The sequence below is a fragment of the Acinonyx jubatus genome, chromosome E4, assembly GCF_027475565.1.
Source record: "Acinonyx jubatus isolate Ajub_Pintada_27869175 chromosome E4, VMU_Ajub_asm_v1.0, whole genome shotgun sequence".
In the NCBI taxonomy this organism is placed as follows: Eukaryota; Metazoa; Chordata; class Mammalia; order Carnivora; family Felidae; genus Acinonyx; species Acinonyx jubatus.
The window spans coordinates 63,771,474-63,793,194 of NC_069395.1; the positions used below are offsets into that span (position 1 = coordinate 63,771,474).

General features: G+C 49.3%; 1 protein-coding gene across 2 annotated transcripts in view; it reads left to right on the forward strand.

Annotated features, from left to right (window-relative positions):
- KIF26B (kinesin family member 26B) overlaps positions 1–21,721 on the forward strand; it is a 469,574-nt gene that overhangs the window by 165,438 nt on the left and 282,415 nt on the right. For both annotated transcript variants that reach the window (XM_053209472.1, XM_053209473.1), the window contains one exon: positions 4,107–4,643. In XM_053209472.1, the coding sequence (XP_053065447.1) occupies positions 4,107–4,643 (537 nt within the window). The remainder of the gene's footprint in view (positions 1–4,106; positions 4,644–21,721) is intronic.

Genomic DNA, 21,721 nt, shown 5'->3' on the forward strand with positions numbered 1-21,721 from the left:
GTGTTTTCTTGAATTCCTCCCCATGGCAGATGTGCAGGAGAAATCATTTTGTTACTATTTTTGAAAGATGAGGATGTTTGGGGCACCGAACCTTCACCTTCAAAGGTGAGGATGCGAATGTCGCCCAAATACCAATAGCCTACTTTTCGTACGTGCTGAAGTGAAAATTAGGACGTTCAAGATAGAGATTCAGCTTGTGCAGGGTTCCCGCTGTTCCCAGGCGATTGTTTCCCGAGCTCACAGGGTGAACGAGGACTAGATGTAGGAATGTCTTTGAAACCCAGGGGCTAGGCAGCAAGCCAGACTGTGGGGCTTAATTCATTCCTTCCCGGGGTCCAGGTTTCTTCGGGCGCAAGCTGACCCCAAGGGCGCTGCCGTAGCTCATCTCCCGGGGCCACTGCAAACCTTTTTGTGCTCGTGACAGAAAAGATTGGCATGTGTGAGCCTTCCATGGCTCTGAAGCCTCCTTTTCTCTTTTCTTCCTGTTTAGGACTCCTCTCCCCCGAGCAGCATCTTTTCCCCAGCGCGTACAGAAAGCCGTGTCTGTTGACCATTCCCCTTTGAAGTTTTGAGTTGCGCTAAAATATTTATAATGTATGGACAAACCCTTGCAAAGGGTTTTAGTTTCCACAAGCTATATCTCTTGACTAATTGGGGCTTTTTAAAAAAAATGTTTGCTTATTTATTTTGAGAGAGAGAGAGCACAGGTGGGGGGAGGGCAGAGATAGAGAGAATTTCAAGCAGGCTCCCCGCTTGTCAGCACAGAGCTCAACGTGGGGCTCCATTTCTCAACTGTGAGATCATGACCTGAGCCAAAATCAGGAGTTAGACGCTTAAGTGACTGAGCCACCCAGGCTCCCCAACTAACTGAGGCCTTTTGCTGATAAGCACCCGCATAGGGTTTCAGATCAAGGGTGGCTTAATTTAGGGAATGCCTCTGACATCAGCCAGCAATTGTATCTCGTTGAAGAGTCGATCTCAGCTTTCCTCCGGAGGAGACAGCAGAGGCTCTTTGCTGCTTCTGGGTGTCTGTGGTCATGTGCATTGTACTGATAGAGGGCTTTGCTGCAGCACTCACGGCTGGTTTTGTTGACGCCTCTGGAACCAGGTGGGGCGCGCTGAAATTCCGTGGGTCCCATGTGTGTTGATTGGTCCTGGACTGGAGGTGGCAGCAAAGGGTCGTGGCATCCAGGAACCAGGAAGGTCCCCTGGACTGTGAACTTGCGGGAGACAGGAATTGTTTTCACGCATCCTGAGGTCCCCAACCTAGCGCAGGGCCTGGCCAACGGATGTTCTTTGTTAAACGTTAGACGTTGAACGGCAAAACAGCAGTGAGCTGAGTGAAGACGGTACTGCTTCAAGGGAGGGCAGTAAAAACCAAGAAGGGGGCACCTGGGTGGCTTAGTCTGTCGAGCTCGGGTCATGATCTCGCGGTTCATGAGATCGTGCCCCGCATCGGGCTCTGTGCTGACCTCGTGGAGCCTGCTTGGGATTCTCTCTGTCCCTCCCCGCTCACGTACGCGCGCGCGCACACACACACTCTCTTTCTCTCTCTCTCTCTCTCTCAAAATAAATATTGAAAAACAAAACAAAACAAGAAGAGAAGGAGAAAGGATCCCCCAGAAGCAGGCTTATGCCATTTCTGGAGCATGGATGTGACCCCCCGCCTGAGCTGCAGATGTCAGACTTAAATCTAGATTCTATAGGGATCTAGAAGTGCAGACGGGACCGGACTTCTATCTGCCTCCGCACTGTGACGCCTCTTCCTGATGATTGGATTAACACAAACGTTCTAAATCAGCCCTTCCTTTGAGGCTTCCTGAAACCAAATAGTTTGGCATCTTGAAAGCATGAGCTATATGGGTTGCGGGTTGCTTTTGAATGCCCGTCTCTGATTTCTTACGCTGTCTCTGGTTACGTAGTAGAACGTGGGGATAAATAAATGACCTTGAAACAACAAAAGGATAAAATACGGCCTGGTCATTAAAAAATCACATTTTCAAATGACATGTATTGATAAGGGAAAATGCTCATTTTGTAATGTTGTATGAAAAAGCAGGAACCTGTGTCTGGGCACAGATGGGGGCTCAAATAAATTTCTTTTGAATAAATGACTATTGCCTAGATGAGCGAGGTGAAAACTGCAAAACACCCCATGAGTCCATCGGTGAATATGACTCTTCGGCTCTGAAAAGCACGACCTAGGGTTTGAGGCGTCTGGGTGTAGTCCAAGCTACTAACCTTTTTGGAGCTCAGTTTCCTTATCTGAACACCGAAGTGACAGCCTGCTCCAGAATGGTCCCTGAGGAGTCCTTTAGCCCACCGGGGGTCCCACATGCTCGGAGTTGTGATCTGACTCTGGACAGAGCAGCTGTCACCGGGAAGGATGCCACCAGGCAGGTCTCATATGGCTCGTAGCACTTTGTCAACCGGACTCGATCAACCTTGACCTCTTATTATTTCCCATCATTTTAGGTGACTGTCTTGAGTTTCTGCCTCCTGAGCCACCCCTTGCTGCTGCCGTGTAAAGGGGCCTCTTGATTTATTAATCAGTTAATCAGCGCCTGCTGAGGAGCTATTCAGGGTAGTTAAACAGGGAAAACAAAACGCTATAGCACATAATCAAGACAGATCGTAATTAAGAACATCTCTCCCACCGCCGATCTTTCTTCCTGCCCACCCAGGCGCCCCCCCCCCCAACTGCCTCTTTTACCCACAGCTCATCAAGCCCCATTCAATCCTGAGGGCCCCCCCCCTTTCCCATGAAACCAGACAGTAAGTTTCAGAAGGGCAGACTTTTCTTCTAATGTCCTAGAGGAAAATGAGCCTCATCAATTATTTGCAGCAAATTTTGGATCTCAAAAGTTCAGTCAGGCCCCCAAAATGACATATGGCTCCGTCTGTATATACACGTACCATACCTCTCTTGTCCCGATTTCTCCACGACCAGAGTCACGGAGCTGAAAGGATCTTACGGCAAGGACCGGCCATGGCCTCTGGTGACAGACGAGGGGCTCGGTGAGGCCAATTAGCTTGTCCAAAGTCACACGGCTAGTTAGTAGCAGAACTGGAATTAGAACTCAAATATTCTGGTAAACGGTTAATACCCCTCATGCTTATTTCTCTGCGAAATCCTGTTTTCCTATAAAAATGAACATAAAGTGAATGAAAGAAATCATCCTCATTAACTTCTTTTTCTGATTTCTTTTAAACTTTTATTTGTTTTGAGAGAGAGAGAGAGAGAGAGCGTGTATGTGTGCCAGTAGGAGAGGGGCGGAGAGGGAGAGGGAGAGAGAGAGAATCCCAAGCAGGCTCCGTGCTGTCAGCACAGAGCTCAGTGTGGTGCTCGATCTCACGAACCGTGAGATCATGACCTGAGTGGCCATCAAGAGTCAGACACTCAACCGACTGAGCCACCCAGACACCCCCTGATTTGTTTTAGGCAAGGGTTTCTGAGCTAAAGAGTTTTGAATAGTAGTTTTAGACGATGCTTGTGGGGACAGGTGTCTTGGACTGCTTGTCATGGAGGTATTTTTCTTTGAATTGGTGAGGATATCAGACACGTGTATCCAGCTTGCCACGGAGCAGATGGTCAACGGGGAATCTGCAGGGGCTGCTGGGCTTCTGGTCTGGAATCTGTTCGGTTTGGTTTCCTTCCAATGGCACTAAGCACACAGCACTAATGAGGCCAAGACTTTCTTAGAATAGAATCTCCATCAATCACCAGCGTTCCATGGCCTGTGGGGGACCACGTGCATCAGTCGGGGCTGACGGCACTCACCCCTCACTCCCTGTAATTCTTCAGTGGACACGTGGAGAAGAATCTGGAATGTTCTTTGGCCATCCTGGTGAGGAGGATGCTTAGAAATCTTTTTTTTTTTTTAATTATTCCTAATGTCTCCACCATAATAATCGCCTATGTATCAAAGGTGTTTGTGCACTAGAGGCTTTTCTGCCAGCCCGGCTGCTCACGTCTGTTGGAGGTCTATCAGACAGTCAGACTCTGAATACATCTAGGGGTTAACTCCTAAGCCAGACATCTGAATTGCACGTACCAGCTTTGAGTTACAGGTTCTCCTGTTTTGTTTTGCTTGTGTGCTCTCCAGGACCCTGCTTTCTCGGCCGTGATTCACGACAAGCTCCAGGTCCCCAACACCATCCGGAAGGCATGGAATGACAAGGACAACCGCTGTGACATTTGTGCCACACACCTGAACCAGCTGAAGCAGGAGGCCATCCAGATGGTGGTGACCTTGGAACAGGCAGCTGGCAGTGAGCATTACGATGGCTCGCCCGGCTCGCCCCCAGCCCTCTCCAACATGCCCACCCTGGTGGGGTCCCGGCACATGGGTGGGCTGCAGCAGCCCAGAGATTGGGCCTTTGTGCCTGCCTCCTACGCCTCCCCCAACTACACGGCTTTCGTCACCAACAAGCACAGCAGCAAACCCAACAGCCTCGGGGTCAGCAACGGGGCCGAGAAGAAGAGTGGGTCCCCAACCCACCAGGCCAAGGTCAGCCTTCAGATGGCCACCAGTCCCAGCAATGGGAACATCCTCAACTCAGTGGCCATTCAGGCTCACCAGTACCTGGATGGCACCTGGTCCCTGTCGAGAACCAACGGGGTCACCCTGTACCCATACCAGGTAAGTAGCCTCTGGGCAAGTTAGAATAGGGTTGGTTGGAGTCCATGCAGAGAAGTGGGTTGCACTTCCTGTCTTTGCTCTTTTCCTTCTGGGGACTCCCCAACTCAGAGCCCAATGTTTCCATGTGGCCCCCCACTGGCCATTGCTAAATAAAGATGAAACATATGAGGGGCCAGTGATCCATGGTAGCGCTCTGCTTCCAATGTCTGGACCCTCTAAAAAAGGTGTAGACTCCCTTCCTAACCCCTTCTGCCTTGTTGGACCATAACCCTTTTCTGTCTGCAACTCACTTTAAATACGGTTGGGATTAGGTTACCAAGTGTCTTTCCGTTTTCTTATTTTCTCTTTTTCAGTTGTTTAAATTAGCACATACTCCCGAGTTTCCCTATAGAAATTAAGGAAGCAGGTCCTAAATCTGCCAAGGAATCTTAAAAAATTGTCTTAACTTTTCTTGGGTGAGTTTTCTGTTGGATGAGGGTTGGGTTTGCCATATGTGTTCTCTGTGTCCCCTGCATCAGTCATGTGGCAAGCAGCAGAAAGCATTGAAGTCCCTGTGGATTGGAGGGGTGGCCATGGTCACAGAGTGTATTAGTCAGGAGATCTCACTGGTGTAACAAATGATCCCAGGTTATTTCTTACTCATGGCCCTGTTGTATCGGGTGTTTGGTGCCTGGCCTTCCACTCGTTTCCATGTCACCATCTTCCAGGGGCCTCAGAGTCTGACACTAGATCTTGTACAAGCAGCCAAGGAATGAGGGAAGAGAGAGATTGTGGAGAATCTCATGGGGAGACTTGAGGGACCCAGCCTGGAAGGGACATAGGTAACTTCGTCCACATTCCAGTGGCAAGAATCCAGGCTTTTGGCCTCACCTTCCCTCAGCAGAGGCAGGGAAAGCCAATCTGACCATGTTCCCAGGGGAAAAAAAAAGAAACAAGTTGAGAGAACACAGTATGGTTTTGTTACGTGGGGCAAAGGTACGGGGGAACATAAAATGCGTTAAATGTGGCTGATCAAATTCCTGGTGACTTTTCTAGAGTGGAAGAGGGAGTATAGATGGCTTGTCTTGATATCTTGAAGGAAAGTGGGGAGCCTGGATCCTTATCTTAAGAAGTGAGCATTCTTGGATCCCCAGACTGCCATTTACTGGGTGCTTTGTAGTTTGCAAAATACGGGGCGCACATCATTTTATTTAACCTCACAGTAGACCTGTGAGCGGGCAGGATGGATGTTAGATCTTCCTTTATAGACGGGGAACACAATGCATAGAGAAATCAAATGACCTGCGGCCACACAGTTGGGGACGGAGCCAGCACTGGCTTGCCACTTCTAACTTTCCCCCAGCTTTACCCCAGAGCAGTGTCCCATCAACATCTTTCCCAGATATGGCTCCTTTCCAGACCTGACATACCAAAGAAAATCACTCCTGTGTTGACCTGCAGGGACCTACCTGCCACTTTACTTTGGGGTGGAATTTTCTGGATTGTGAGTATAAAAATCTGATGCTGAGCCAGCGGCCCCCTGGATGGGGCTTTATCATCTAACGCTTGAACATAACCATGGAAGGCGGGAACAGAGTAGCCTCTTTCCGCTGTTGAGTAACATACCTTTTCTGTTAGAGATTTTAAATATATTATGTTGAAAACTAATAAAAAAGTATTATGTTTCCTATAAAATAACATACAAAAAATACAAACAAGTATAAATAAGACTAAAAACCAACATCACCCAGAAATGGACTATATAACTGTTGGGTATGTTTCCTTCCAGGATTTTATACAAGCCCAATTTATACAATTGTGATTATGTTTAATTCTGTGATCTGCTTTTCGCTTAATATTACTGGGTGCATTTTCCCATGCCATTATATATTTTTTTCTAGAATAGGATCCTTAATGGTAGCATAGTATGCCATTATATAAATATGATCCATTATTTGAGTGTGGCCTAATTTATATACCCAAGCACAAATTATTAGAGTTTCAGTTTTCGCTACTATAAATAAAATGCTCGGGTGCACATTCTTGTACTCAGGTCGTATTTTCAACACACCCTGAGTTGTGTGAGGCACGTACTCATGTTACACAGACGACTCATGTTACACCTTCCTGGGCCCCAGAGCACTTGTGACATATATCAGGTGCTAGTTAGAAGATTCAGCTGCTGCACAGCACTAATGAGCAAGGATGAGGGATTGGGCCTTGGTGCTTTCCTAGAAAATAGTTAAAGTGTTAGGAAAGTTTGTATGGGGTGGGTGGGCAGGGTAAAGATGCTGCTTGAAAGCAAGATTAAGGATTTTTGATGATTTTTTTTTTTTTTACTTGTGCCTGATTAGTGTTGCTCCTCCTCTTCTTCCGTGTCTGCTGAAAAAGAATGTCCTGCCCCATCACAGATGTTTATTAAGCTCTAACCAAGTGCTGGACACTGTGCTAGGTGTCGGTGGGGCTCCCGCGTTGGGCTAGAACCCCAGGTTCCGGTCCCGTGGTCTTTACGGGGTCGGGCGGGTGAACCACCCAGTGTCAGCCGGGGAGGTGAGTGCGGGGTGAGAGAGCGCACAGGAGGGCTCACAGTCCAGCCCGTGGGCGAGGCCGATGCAAGGATGATTCACACAAGCCACCGACTTGAGAATTTCCTGGGTAAATTCGAATGCTTCTTTCCGACTCTGGAACAGGCTAATTCGTGCATTTCGGCCTAGTCGATAAAGGGATCAAAGGGAATCTGTCTGGGATAAAGAGATTTGGTGCCTGGCTGTGAATCGGTGCCCCCGTGTCATGACTGTGTCATCCTGATGCCCTGGGCTAGGCGATCGGCGTCTGGCCAGACTGAGTGTCTCCCATTACGGACATCTCCCTGCCATAAATATTCTGCAGCTCACAGGATAGCCAGCTCAGCAGACACGGCTGACTGTTCTGAAAGCTGACCTCGCTTTTCCTGCCCACCCACGCTCCTGCTTCCCTCCGCACAGAGCAGGTAGCCCTCTGGACCGGTGCCAGGGCTGTTCGCTGAGCAGAGAAGCATCTAGACTTTGTTGCTGCTGAAACCTGGAGCCTGCAGAAACGTGGGAGAAGAGGACGTTGTCCTTCTCCCATTTAAGTGCAGGGAGGATGACCAAGATGAGGACAGGCTTTCCAACACTGACAGGGTGAAACCTTCACATGGGTGATAGGAAGGTCCTTCACATTCCTCAAGCCCCCCGTTACCCACACCAAAGCGCAACAATCTCCAGTTGTCTTTCACAGAAAGACCTTCTGCTATTGGCTTGTAGGTGATTAGCCCAATCTGTATACGTACATGGAAAACAGAAAGTACTCTAGAACCTTCTTTGGACCACATGGGTTTTGACTTTGAAAAGACACATCTGGGTTAGTTCCTTGTAGTCAACCACAGGTTAATTCCACCTTTTTTTTTTTTTCTAAATCGAATAATCCCTTGGAGTAAATCCATTTTATTTGTTTTGTCTTCTTTTTTAATGTTTACCATTTATTTTTGAGAGAGAGAGGGCGAGTGGGGGAGGGGCAGAGAGAGAGGGAGACACAGGATCGGAAGCAGGGTCCAGGCTCCAAGCTTTCAGCACAGAGCCCGATGCGGGACTCGAACTCTCGTTACCATGAGGTCATGACCTGAGCGGAAGTCAGACGCTCACCCGACTGAGCCACCCAGGTGCCCCTGATTCCATCTTTTTGAAAGGCAGCTGCTTTTGCATGATTTCTAGTCATTATAGTAAACACCCACAGGGAACACTGCACACACAGCACTCAGAATCAACAGAATGTTGTGATACCAATCCAGAATCACAGAATCCAGTTCCCTAGAGTGGTTCACTGTCTTTTGCATCACGGTGGGAGAATTGGAGACCTTCCTACCTGGGTCAAGTCCATGGCGCCACCCGTTGGTGAACCTCAGTTGAGTAGCTTAACGTCTTAGTCCCTTTCCTCACCTATGGAATCCCGACCTTGTAAGGTTGTTGGACAACAGTCAAGAAAAATATGAAAACATTTTATAAGCTCTGGGGTAGGGATGCAATTATTAGGGATCTATTTGAATCCCCTCATTTGCCAGAAGAGAAGCCTGAGGCTGGGAGGTAGGAAGTTTTTTGTGTTCACTCTTTCCTAAATCTTAGTTTGATCTCTCTTGCTAGATTACAAACCCGTTGAGAACCCGATGCCTTTCATTCTTATGTCGCTCACAGCAGCTAACCCGTGCAAAAGTGTCTGCTCCCTAGAGACAATGCCAATCTCAGGGAAACACTAAAGGTGTCTCTCATGTCTGGCCCTAGGTTCAGGAAAACATTCCAGGCCAAAGGACCTCTTGAGACCCCAGGAGTTTTGGTAGAAACCACCAGTTTATGGGCACCAAGCTTATGTTTAACCTGAAGTATCTTTAACCTGAAGTATCTTAACGATACTCAGTAGATCCTTGGACGCAACGCAAAGAATCCGGGTGGCATTTGATGTCACACTCAATACAGGGGCACTTGAAGGGATAGAAGAACTTTATTTCCTAGGACTTCAATAAAGTCAACATGTCAAGACAATGTAAGATGATGTTAGATTAATTCACGAATCATAAATCCATAATGGATCATTAACGTGATAGAGTATTGAGTGTGCATTCCTTGGGTTAAAGGAAAACATCTCTGGTGTAAAAATTATCCTGCTTTCTCAAAAAGCATCCATTGGAATCCATGTCAGAGACCGTGGTAGACGGAACTATGGCTGAAGTCGGTGTGGGATTGTCTGTTTCCAGAAGACGACTGTGCCTAGTAAGTCACAGGTGTTATTGGAGTTTACATTTTAGTTTATGGGCAAGAGGACTGTGGTAGCTCCAGCAGCCTATGAGCGAGTCAAGGCTCGCTAAGCCACGAGGCTTGTACAGTACCTAAACTTGCTCTTGAGAGGTCAAACTTGGGAGGACGTGCTGCTGGTCCTTTTTATGGAGGATTTCCGAGCGTCTCTGCAAGAGGAAGGAAGGAAGATTCTGCTCGCTAGTGCGCCCATACTCAGAGCCTTTGCTTATGACTTACGATGGCTTTGTGGACACCAGAAGCACGTGTTCTAGGGTAGCCGAGCTCGAGGGACGGGGTGTGCATGTGCTCCTTCCTGCTGAGCTACTTTCTAGGCAGGAGCGGGGACAGGTGTTTGCAGCCCCTGGGGGAGCAGAAGACTCTCATTCATGTTCTTTACTCGGACAACTTGTCCCGTAACATATGCACAGTGCCCTTCTCGGGCCAGCCCCGGTGTCAGCTTCCTGCCCATTTGCTGCTGCTTCTGCTGAGCCAGGGCGATGGCATAATGTCACCATTTGACAAATGACAACATCAAAACCACTTATTTTTAACATGATGGGTTTTTGTTTCCCACCTCTTTATAGATGATCAGAGGAGTATTATTTATCTTTATGCTTTTTGACAAACTGGGAACACAAGAAAAGGAAGTAGATTGTATATTCAGTCATGGGCAGAGCGTCTCTGGAGGATACGGTGCTCAGGGTGAAATTCCAGAAGGGTCGTCGTATCTTAGGGATGTGGGCAGGGCTGCGGTCTGAAGCAAACACCGCAACTTCAGCAGGAAATTTCAAAAATACTCTCTCCCTTGGTGTGGCAGGCTGAATAAGCCCCCTGCCCCAAAGATGTTCGTATCCTAATGCCTAGAAAAGGAAGCCTGTGGATATGTTTCCTTACACAGTAAAAGGGGCTTGGCAGATAGGATTAAGTTGAGGATTCGGGGGGAGATCACCCCGGATTATCTGGATGGGTCCAGCATAATCACAGAGGCCCTTATAAGAAGGAGACAGGAAGGACCGTCAGAGCCAGAGGCGATGTAGGGACAGAAGCAGAGGTCAGAGAGGAGAGAAGGTCTTTGGAGGTAGAGGAAGGGGCCGCAAGCCACAAGCAAAGCCAGCTTCTAAAAGCTGGCAAAGGCGAGGAATCCTCTGCTAGAGCTTCCAGAAAGAGCCAGCCCTGCAGACCCATTCCAGATGTCCGACCTCCAGAACATTAGCGAACAGAAAATGGAGCATAAATCCGTGTTACTCTAAGCTGCTCAATTTGGGGTAATTTGCTTCAGCAGCAACTGGAAACTAATGCACCCGGGAAACATTTGGTAGCTGAAAAGCGTGGCGGGAGCAGTGAGGTGAGGTCTTTGGACGAGGAGCCGCTCAAGAACGACCAGACATTACCCTGCGGATCAGACAGTATGTCAGCAAGTCCGCTGATTTTCTGAGGGTGCCTTCCCCAGGATGAGAGGTCACTCCTCCTGCAGGGTTGGCCTCTAGTGGTCTCGGATTTCCCCCTTGTTGTAGCTTGCTGATAACCAGCACACCACGGTGACTTTGCATCGGCCACTGTAATTACCACCATGGAAGTCTCGAGAGAGAATCCCAAGCAGACTCCGCGTCGTCAGCACAGGGCCGACGCGGGGCTCAAACTCACAAACCGTGAGGTCATGCCGTGGCTGAAACCGAGAGTCAGACGCTCAGCCGACTGAGCCACCCAGGCGCCCTTGTATCCTCCTTACGTTTCGTGGGAAGACAGCCGTTGGAGATTTCGGAACAGGGGAACAAAAAAGTTTCCTTGCTCTACAGCAGGAATTGTTTGAAAATTTTTTTAAATGTATATTATTTATTTTTGAGAGAGATGGAGCTTGTGTGAGTGGGGGAGGGTTAGAGAGAAAAGGAGACACAGAAATTCGAAGCAGGCCCCGGACTCCGAGCTGTCAGCACAGAGCCCGATGTGGGGCTCACACCCACAAACCGTGAGATCGTGACCTGAGCAAGTGCGACGCTTAACCTGCTGAGCCACCCAGGTGCCCCTCAGCAGCAGGAATTTTTTAACCGCCCGCTAGAATCACTTGAGAGCTTTAAGGAACTACCACTGCCTGAGCCACACCCCACACCGAGTGTATCAGAAAATCTGGGGGTGGGACCCAGGCCTGGGTTTGAACTGCCAGGGTCAAGAACCACAGCTTTAAAGAAGAGTTTACCTGGCAACGGTGTAAAGTCCAGGGAAGAGAACAAAGGTGACAGATGACAGATTGCAGACAGATAGTATATTTGTTTCTAAAGCCACCATAACAAATAAGCACAAACTAGGCAGCTTCGATCAACAAAAACGTATTCGCTCACAGCTCGGGAGGCTAGGAGTCCCAGATCAAGGTGGGGCCGTGCTCCCTCTGAAGACTCTAGAGGGGAATCCTTCCTTGTCTCTTCCAGCGTCCTACTGGCCACAGGGCCTTGCGGCTGCTTCACAACAGTCCCAACCTCTGCCTTCCACGGACGCCTCCTCCGGGGTCTCTCTCCATCCTCTCCTTGTATTGTAAGGACACCAGTCACTGGATTAAGGGTCCACCCTAATCCAGGAAGACCTCATCTCCATCCTTCACCAACTACGTCTACAAAGACCCAATTCCAAATCATGTCACAGGGCCCGAGCTGCGAGTGCATTCAGGGGCGCTGCGATTCAGCCCACTACAGACAGGTGACAGGTGGAAAGATGGGCTAAAGGTGAAGGCAGGGCTGGGGGTGTGGGGAGCCTTTCCGGTTGAGCCACTTCGGAAACAGGAGCAGGGGCACACGTTTACGGTGGCCAGCGGTGAAGGAGTCCCGTTCTCGTCCTTTGGAGAGAGAGAACGGGGAGGGGGAAGGGCACAAAGGGTAAAGCAGAGAGAGGCAGGGAGGCATCGTACCCACAGACACCCTTACACAGATGCAGGGGGACAAAATGAAGCAGCTGCTCAGACAGACAGGGTCGAGTGACCAACTTACAGACGTGGGCTTTTTGTGGAGTAACAGCTTCCTCTTCTGAGCTTATAAAATACCGTCAGCGTCCGTTTGCGCTGCCCAGCCACAGGGGCAAATGTAAACACTTTGGGGAACGTTACCCTGGGGGGGGGAGACCTCACCTGGCCGGTGCTGGGGGGCGGGAGGTCCCTTCCTTTTCTGCTGACCAAACTGGTGGCTGGGGTTAACGTGGTGGGATGGTCCGTGTATATATATATTTTTTAATGTTTGCGAGAGAAAAAGAGACAGAGAGCAAGTGGGGGAGGGGCAGAGAGAGAGGGAGACACAGAATCTGAAGCAGGCTCCAGGCTCTGAGCTGGCAGCCCAGAGCCTGACACGGGGCTCAAACTCACGAACCACAGATCATGACCTGGGCCGAAGTTGGACACTTAACCAACTGAGCCACCCAGGTGCCCTGTTTTTTTCTTTTTCTTCAGCAATATTTCTAGGCCCCAGAGGGAGGTGGTGGGCATGGGGCGATTGTGTCCCAGGCTTGGGGACAGGCTTTCCTCTTCCTCCAGCTCTCAGGGCTGGGCTGGGGTGCAGGGCAGAGCTTAGGATCACCACATGAGGGAAGAAGGTGAAATCATGGTCAGCTGAGAAGATTCCCTAGGTGTAGGCTCTTTTTCACAGTTATCTTTTGTTTTAAATAGCCTCCCACATTCTCCCTCATCGGAGCCATTCTACCAGCCCTGGTGTCCTGAGGCAAGATATTTGCTTTCTTTGTGGAGTCGAGAGAAAGAGCTAGAATGCCCACCAACCACAGTGACCTGGTCCAGGGGGAACAACACACACTGATCGATCTTTCTTTCTTTCTCTCTCTCTCTCTCTCTTTCTCTTTCTTTCTTTCTTTCTTTCTCTTTCTCTCTCTCTCTCTCTTTCTTTTTTTCTTTTAATGACAAAGTAAACAGATTCGGGGGGAAAGTCTGAGGCTGATACTTATCAGTGCTTTTATCCAAGTCTCGAACAATGAGGGACTCGATGCTGGGCCACGCTAGATTTGCTGCTCAGGCACCATCAATAAAAGCCCGGCGTCCTTGCTTACTGTGTGGGGTGACCTCTGGCACGGCTTCCTGGCTGTCACATGCCTGTGTTTTTCTCCTCTGCAAAGCGGAAAGTCGCAGAGCCGCTGTGGGGACCGTGTGAGACGATGTACGTTGAGTGCTTAGCACAGTGTCAGACGCATGGTGACCCCAGAGTTCAGTGACCTGAGCGTGAGCGCCATGTTCCTTCAGCAGCTTGGGTTCCTGGGACTCAAGACCGACTGGAACCAGGGCCCGCTTTTCTATAAGAAGCAGTGGTAAATGAAAACACAAGGCCCAAACCATAAAGTGAGTATCACGCACATGGAATCGGTGGGACTCACCAGCTCGGGAAACGTCAGCCACCTCTACGCGTGACCAAGCAGCAGCTTCCCATTTGTGTACCGCAGCTGAGGTGAGATTCTAAGCAGAATGATCTCATCCCAGCATTAGGGGATAAATTGGTAAAACACCGAAAGGCCCATGGACCAATGTTCTTCGTATTTGAAGACCTTTATAAGGGAGGAGGGGAGGCGATATATAGGCTCATATCATTTAACATTTTACAGAATGACAGAGAGCTAGCATTTAGACCAACCCAAAAGAGTAAATCCTCCTTATTTTGGAGTTAATTTGAAATATCGAGTGATCCAGGCCTCGATTGAGATTCTTACTGAACACTTTTTTTTAAATGTTTATTTATTTATTTATTTATTTGAGAGAGAGAAAGAGAGAGCGATAAAGCATGAGCAGAGGAGGGGCAGAGAGAGAGGGAGACAGAATCTGAAGCAGGCTCCAGGCTCTGAGCCATCAACACAGAGGCTGATGCGGGGCTCGAACTCACGAACCGCGAGATCATGGCTTGAGCCGAAGTCGGACACCTAACCGACTGAGCCCCCCCAGGCGCCCCTGAATAAACACTTTGAAACAGAGGGCCCAGGTCTTTCATCCTTGCTATTTGTATACCCACAGTGGCATACCATTATAACACACATGCTTTCTTATTATTTACCTATCTATTTATAAAATACAAATCTTTCTTTTACAATTACTGTAGACTCTGCAGTCTTCAATAAATCGGAGCATTGAAGGCTCCCCCTCACCCGCCCCACCCCAGGCACACACCTAATTACTTTCAAGTTGAGATTTGACTGTGCTAACTGTCTTGAGCGTGACAAATTAGCGTGCCTCTATCTTATAGAGGTATTTGTGAGGATTAGGTAATGAGTCACATATTTCATATGCCCAAGTCGTTCCCGGGGAGTAACTGAGGTGCTGCGGAAGCATACTAGCAACCAGTTTCAGGACTCTGGAGACCAGTTAGCGCCTTCCTGCTGCCCCGGTGGCCTCAAAGGGTTGGCGTGTCTTTTCAGCAGCACGTCTGAGGCCTGGGAATGACTGGGACACCAAGGAGAAAAGTGGCACCACATGAAGAGCACACACAACAGCAGCCACGTCTCTATTCAAGGCTGTGGCCAGGAGTTTTCTAATTACAGGCCTAATCTGGAACCAGTCTGACAGTTTCCGTCACCTTTGCGAGGCTGGCTTCCCTCGGGCCCGGTGGATTAGGCTGTGAAGGGCAGTATCGGTGGGAAGATCGAACCCATTGGCCTGTTCATGACACGCTCCCTTTTTGTTAAAGCACACAGACCTCAGGGCGCCTGGGTGGCTCCGTCGGTTAAGCTTCCGACTTCAGCTCAGGTCACAATCTCATCGCTTAGGAGTTCGAGCCCCCACACGGGGCTCTCTGCTGTCCGTGCAGAGCCCGCTTCGGATCCTCTGTCTGTCTCTCTCTGCACCTCCCCTGTGCTCTCACTCCCTCGCAAAACAAAACAAAACAAAACAAAAAGACCCACAACCCCCCCCCCCCCCAAAAAAAACCCCACAAAACCACAGACCTCAGAGATGCCCGTGAAAGCAGGATGGGAAGGTTTGCCCCTGTGAATTACAGATGACAGATCAAGGCCCGGAAACGTCAAGTGACCTGCCCAGGGTCACACAGCTGGGAAATGCTGGAGCAGGGATTCAAACACCGTTTCCCTCACGCTTGCCCCTGCCCCTCACCACGCTGCTGGGGAGGGGGAGCCATTTCCTCAGATTGCTCAGACACGCAGCCTTCCTGGGGAGGGACGCCTGTGGCACTCACGCTGCTTTTGAGCAGTTCTGTGTCGCTGGGATTTCCAAGTTGGGTCTCGTGTTGTATTGCTCGGCACGATCATAGAGAAACAAAGGCCATGTTACCTCTTCTCACTGGGCGGTGGGGACAAAGCTTGAGAAAGTTGGGCCGATAACTGCCCCCCCACCCCAAAACCCCAAACCAAAAAGGCCGTGTAAACAATACTGCCATCTAGTGAGACGTGCTTTGGCTTACCTAAGAGGTAGACACGACTAATATTTCAAATCTGATCATAAATTACAGTAATTCCCTATGATTAATGAAAGAAAACCGGGCCATTTCCTTGTCAATAATATGTTTACAAAAAAATTTTTTTTAACATTTATTTATTTTTGAGAGACAGAGCAGGAGCAGGGGAGGGGCAGAGAGAGAGAGGGAGACACAGAATCCAAAGCAGGCTCCAGGCTCTGAGCTGTCAGCACAGAGCCCGATGCGGGGCTGGAACTCATGAACCATGAGATCATGACCTGAGCCGTAGTCGGATGCTTAACTGACTGAGCCACCCAGGCGCCCCAATAATGTGGCCTTAATTTAACAGGGTAACATATAACTATGTTTAAACTCAGCATCCTAACACATATCCTTTCGAAAGGACCTTGTTGCCCGAACAGATTTTCAGTGACAACAGAACTCCGTTCTGTCCTCGTGGAAGGGGCCCCCAGATTTGTGTGCAAACTGTGACTCACCTGCTCAGTTACCTGAGTAGTGTCGTGACCACACAGAAGGTCAACATCCATCCATAGCATCCGTTTCCTTAACGTTGTTTTGAGGATTAACTTTGTTCATCCTGAAATATATTTTTGAGTTCTGAACACTGGATTTAAATGAAATTTTACACACACACACACACACACGCACGCACGCACGCACGAGTTGCAGAATGAGATTCCATACTGAGAGATCCTTCAGAACCCAACACACAGGGACTACTTGTAGAGTGTGGTTCTCCACCTTCCCGCACAACACCCTGAAAGGTGACGTATCTACCCCGGAACGTGCTGTCACCCCTGAGCAATGGTTGTGGAATCAGTGAATCCTGAGGCTGAGGCATGCCTTACGTGTATTGCAGGTTTTGTTGGAAACTGCCTTGTTTTGTTTTCCTGTAAGGAGAGACAATCCTTTCTTACTCGAATAGCCTTTTTGATAGAATGCAGGTGCTTTGGGGGATTGACCGCTACTATTGGGGGAGGTGGCCCGCTCCCCCCAAACACAGCTCAGAAAACCCGCACAGTCATAGTTGAGGAGTCTGGCCATTTAGAAGCTGCGGCCGTTGGGGCGCCTGGGTGTCTCCATCAGTTAGGCAAGTGTTCGACTTCGGCTCAGGTCGTGATCTCATGGTTTGTGGGTTCGAGCCCCGCATCGGGCTCTGTGCTGACGGCTTGGAGCCTGGAGCCTGCTTCGGATTCTGTGTCACCCTGTCTGTCTCTGACCCTCCCCCGCTCATGCCTCTGTCTCTCTGTCTCAAAAATAAATAAACGTTAAACAAATTTAAAAAGCAACAGCCACTTCGTTGAGTCCGTTAGGAGGTGAGAGGGACAGGGAGCAGAGAAATGAAAGTTCTTGTCCACAGTAAGGAGGAGAAGAGGTGGATGGTGGTGGCTGATGCTTTCTGGAAAAAAGGAGCGGGATGTGCTGTCCTCCAGGGAGTGTGGTCTAGAAGCTCCTCTGTTCTCGAGCGAGGCTGCAGACCACGCGCTAACCCAGAGGGTGGTCCGCTGAGTCGTTCCTGAATGTGTGCTGGGGGGTGAATCTCTCAGAAAGCCCTTCAGCCCTGGAAATGGCATTGGCTTTGGGAAGACCGTGGAGAGAAGTAACCCTCTTAATTCCACATCCACTTCTACGACTTAGGTGGTGAGCCGGGCGGTTTCTCCACCCACGGTGGGGGGAATCCTGAGGGCCCCTTCTGCCCTCTGCTTCGTCAGCCTGTGAGCAGACACCCCGAGCTTTTCCTGTACCCTCTCCCTTATGGCCTGCTCATCTTAATCTGGTTTTGTCTCCAGCGCACGTCTCTCGACTTGGGGAGCCGTGTGTGAATTTCGTCAGCTTGGTTTCGTTGTAATAAAAATAATAATTATCGCTACCGCTTGCCGGGGCACAGCGCTTAGTGCTTTGTGCGTATTCGTTCCCTGGAGCTTCGTAACGGTCCTGTGAGGTCAGCACATCACACAATGGCAGAGAAACGGAGGTGCGAGTTCATGGAAATAGACACCACCTGCACAGAGGAGTCCCCCCCTTTCTGGAATTCAAAAAAGTCAGTGAATGTTTTACTGAGCATTTACTCAGTTATGTGTTAGAATTAAGTTTAGTAGATGGCATTTCTACAGGTTCACAATGTAAGTTTTATGGTCACAGTAAACAACAAGGAAGTTCTGGCTTCTCTGACTGTAAATATTCAGCAAGTCTGAGCCTTAATGATTTCTCATATTCACTTACATTGTTCATAGTCTTCACTTCCCTCACCTCACACACTCACACATTTTCTCTTTCTCTTCCTTTTTTATTTTACTTTTTTACGTTTATTTATTTTGGGAGAGAGAGAGATTGGGAACACATGCACACGAGCTGGAGAGAGGCACAGAGAGAGAATCCCAAGCAGGCTCTACGCGGTCAGCAGCACAGACTCAGGGCTCAAACTCACAAACCACGAGATCGTGACCTGAGCCGAAATCAAGAGTCAGATGCTTAGCCTACTGAGCCACCCAGATGCCCCACTTCCTTTTTTCTTGTAGATTATGCAGTCACCTCTAGAGAGTTCTAACACCTAATTATTTATCTTGTAAATCATTCATACCTCTCCCCCGCCCCCATCCTACCCCTCTATCTTTTTTTTAATCAGAATTTATTTGCATCTGTGAGAATGGGTGGGCACAGGAAATAAAAGGACTTGCAATGAAAATCCGTCGACTCCATCCGTTGTTAGCAGTTTATGCAAAAGATTTGGCAGGAAAGGCAGTGGGAACGGAAGTAGAGCAATTAACGCGAAAGTCACTTATTGAAACGTTGCAAACCTTCGACTTCTTCTAAATGCCTGCTAACTTCCAACGATATAACAGGCAAAGTGGAAAACAAACCAGTGCAGCATTTGGGGGTTAATTGGTGTAAATGTATTAATTACAGTAACTAGTCGTTAAATGTTTAATAAGGTAGATGCGTTGCTAGCATAATGCCTATCTAAAAATCATCCACTGAATGCACTTCGGTCGTAAGCACACTCAGCCTATTAGGAGCCAGCACTTAAACTCTCTGGGACACTTGTGCCTCGGAGCACCGCGAATTATACACACCTGCCAGGCAGTGTGAGGAAGGCGATCGGGGGGGGGGGGGGGGGGAGCGTTAAAGAAGGCAGGAGGGGCAGATCCGTGAAGGCCCGGTGATGTCGCGGAGTGAGGTGCCGGGAGCCGGTGAGGATGCAGAGGGTGATGTGAAGCATGGCGAACGAGCAGAGCGTGGGTTTCATCCCTCGGTGGTGGTAGACGGGAGAAACCCTATGCAGACGGGACTCGGGCGGATAGTGGGGGCCATGCTGCTGGTCTGGTGGGGCAGAGGGCTTGGGTGAGGGGTGACAGATTCCGCAGATACTTAGATTAAGGCCCGAGGCCGCCTTGAGAATGGGTGGATTGGGGGACAAGGAATAGGATGGTTGGGGCTGACCCCTGGTCTGTGTCGGGTGACCACTGCGTGGGTGGTCAGCTGATGGGCCCTCCGGTTCAGAGACATCTGTGGTCGTGAGTCTGGGAGTGGGAGACGAGGCTGCCTTGTGTGTCGGAGGCAGAGACCAATGAAGCCGCACAAGGAAGAGAAGCAGGACACAGGTACACAACTGGTTCTTCTGGAACCTGGGTCTTCGGGCTCTGTCCTGGTGTAGAAAGTCAGTGAGGAATGATGGGCTGTTCTGATCATCTCCCCTTTACTTGCGTGTGTGTGTGTGTGTGTGTGTGTGCGTGTGTTGGGGCAGGGAGGGCATCCAGTGGTGGCCTTGAAGGAATGGCACAGAGTGATTCCCATGGTGGTGGTGGTGGGCAGGAACTCTGATCTGGATAACCCAGCCTCCTGGGCTGTGGGCTCAGGGGGGCTCTTGCTGCCCAGCTGGGTTTGGCAGCCATGGAGGAGAACCGGACTCTGACCACCCACAATGCAGAAAAATCTTGCCCCCTCCCCCCGCCCTGTCCATAAACCTTGCAGGCATCATCGGGATCCCACTGACCCGGCTTCCAGCCCCGTATTAGCATTGTTTCCTCCTTTAAACAAGCGCCTTTTTAAAGCCATCCATTGATAACGTAAACGATGAATGACCTCATTAGCTTAACCTACAACAAACGGCACCCTCTGATCCTGGGAGGAGAAAAGCAGTTCAGTTGAGGAATATCCCAAGCCAGGGTTTTCATTCATTCAGTGTTCTGAGACGCCCACAATATCTCAGGTGTCAGGGGCTGGGAAGAGAGGATGAGTAGAGCTTAGTTTGTCCCTTCTGGGATCTTCCGGAGCATGGCTGTGTGATGTGGGTCCACCTGGGGTCAGCGCCTGGGCACAAGCCAGACGCCGGGCTGTGGGAACATGGGGTGGAAGCCAGATAGGCCTTCCATCCGGGTATCTGGAAAAGTGCATTTTAATATTGGTTCCTTACAGAGCGACGAGTTCAATGGACTGTTTGTACGAGTCGTAGTCCAGAAATAAATAGCAAGTATTGTGTTATGGGTTGAAGTAGAGGCTGTGTTATCGAGTCTAACTCTTGATTCCGCCGTTAAAAGTATCTCCCTGCTTCCTTTGTATGTGTGATATTAGCGGGCTGCCCTGCCACCTGCCCAGAGTGTAACCGGGCATTGGTTTGGACCCTTGCAGGGTGGGTGGAATGGGAAGGCGTCAGAGACTCTGTCCAAGTCTAGTTACCTCCCTCATCCTCTTGGATTCCACTTCTGGCTATTCCACCCAGGAAATGTTAAGGGTTCTAGGCTGCAGTTGCCAACTTTGGCATAGTAGGTACTAATATTTTTGAGGCCAGAGGAGGCCATTTTGAAACCTTGGGTTAAAAGGTCCTGTGGTCCCACGGATCCCCTTGAGACACTGAACAGCAGGTCTGTTTCCTCTCGTCCTGGCGATTCTTTGGTGCCCACCTCTGTGAGCCTGGAGGTGTTTCCAGGAGCATTTTGTGACTGAGGTGTTCTGGCTCATAAAGTTCCCGTTCACTGTTTGGTGAGAATTAATCTTACGGGAGAAAGGTCCATGTTATGACCCTTTTAGTGGTTTTTTGTGTGTGGTAGTATTAAAAAACCACTTTCTAAGAAGATTTGCACAGTAACTTTCGTTCTGGATCAATACTTTTTTTAATGTTTTATTTTACTTCTGAGAGAGAGAGAGAGAATGTGTGTGTGTGTGGGGGGGGAGGGACAGAGAGAGAGGAGGACAGAAGATCCCAAGCAGGCAGGAGCCACAAACCATGAGATCACAACTTGAGCCAAAACCGAGTCGGATTCTTAACAGACTGAGCCGCCCAGGTGCCCCCGGATCAATACTACGTACAGAGTAGGAAAAAATAGAAAGTAGTTCAAACTGAAACATACTGTTCCTTGAAAAATGCAGCTAAGGTGACTATCCAGAATCACGTACTTTAAATGACTGAGGACAAGATGGCTGCTTAAATGCCTGGTCAGAGGCATACTGCAGTCTTGATTTGCCCAGATTTGCTCTTTTTTCTTTCTCTTTCCGTGCACTTAGGACGCTGTTAGCATTTGTTGCCATGCTCAACAATTGCCAAGACAGCGGCCATGTTGCTTAACCTGGCCCAGTGCATCTTCGCCATGATGGACCCCGTTCCTCCCACATGTGTCTCCTGCCTTCCCCAGAGAGACGTGGTTCTCAGTCATCACAGAAACGTGGCCCTCACGTGTACTTCACGAGGGAAAGGGTTACCCGTTCTCCTTCCATACCCCTTCTTCATGGAAATGAATCTGACCTTCATCTCCAGTTTGTTTAGAATTCTATTTCTACTGGGAATGTTGCTCTGAGTCTGTATATTCCAGAAGGGAAGATATCCGATCGATGGCTTTGATTGAACCTGAGTGAACCTCGAATGAACCTTGAGCCTGTCTGCGGAAAAGCCACTGTGGGG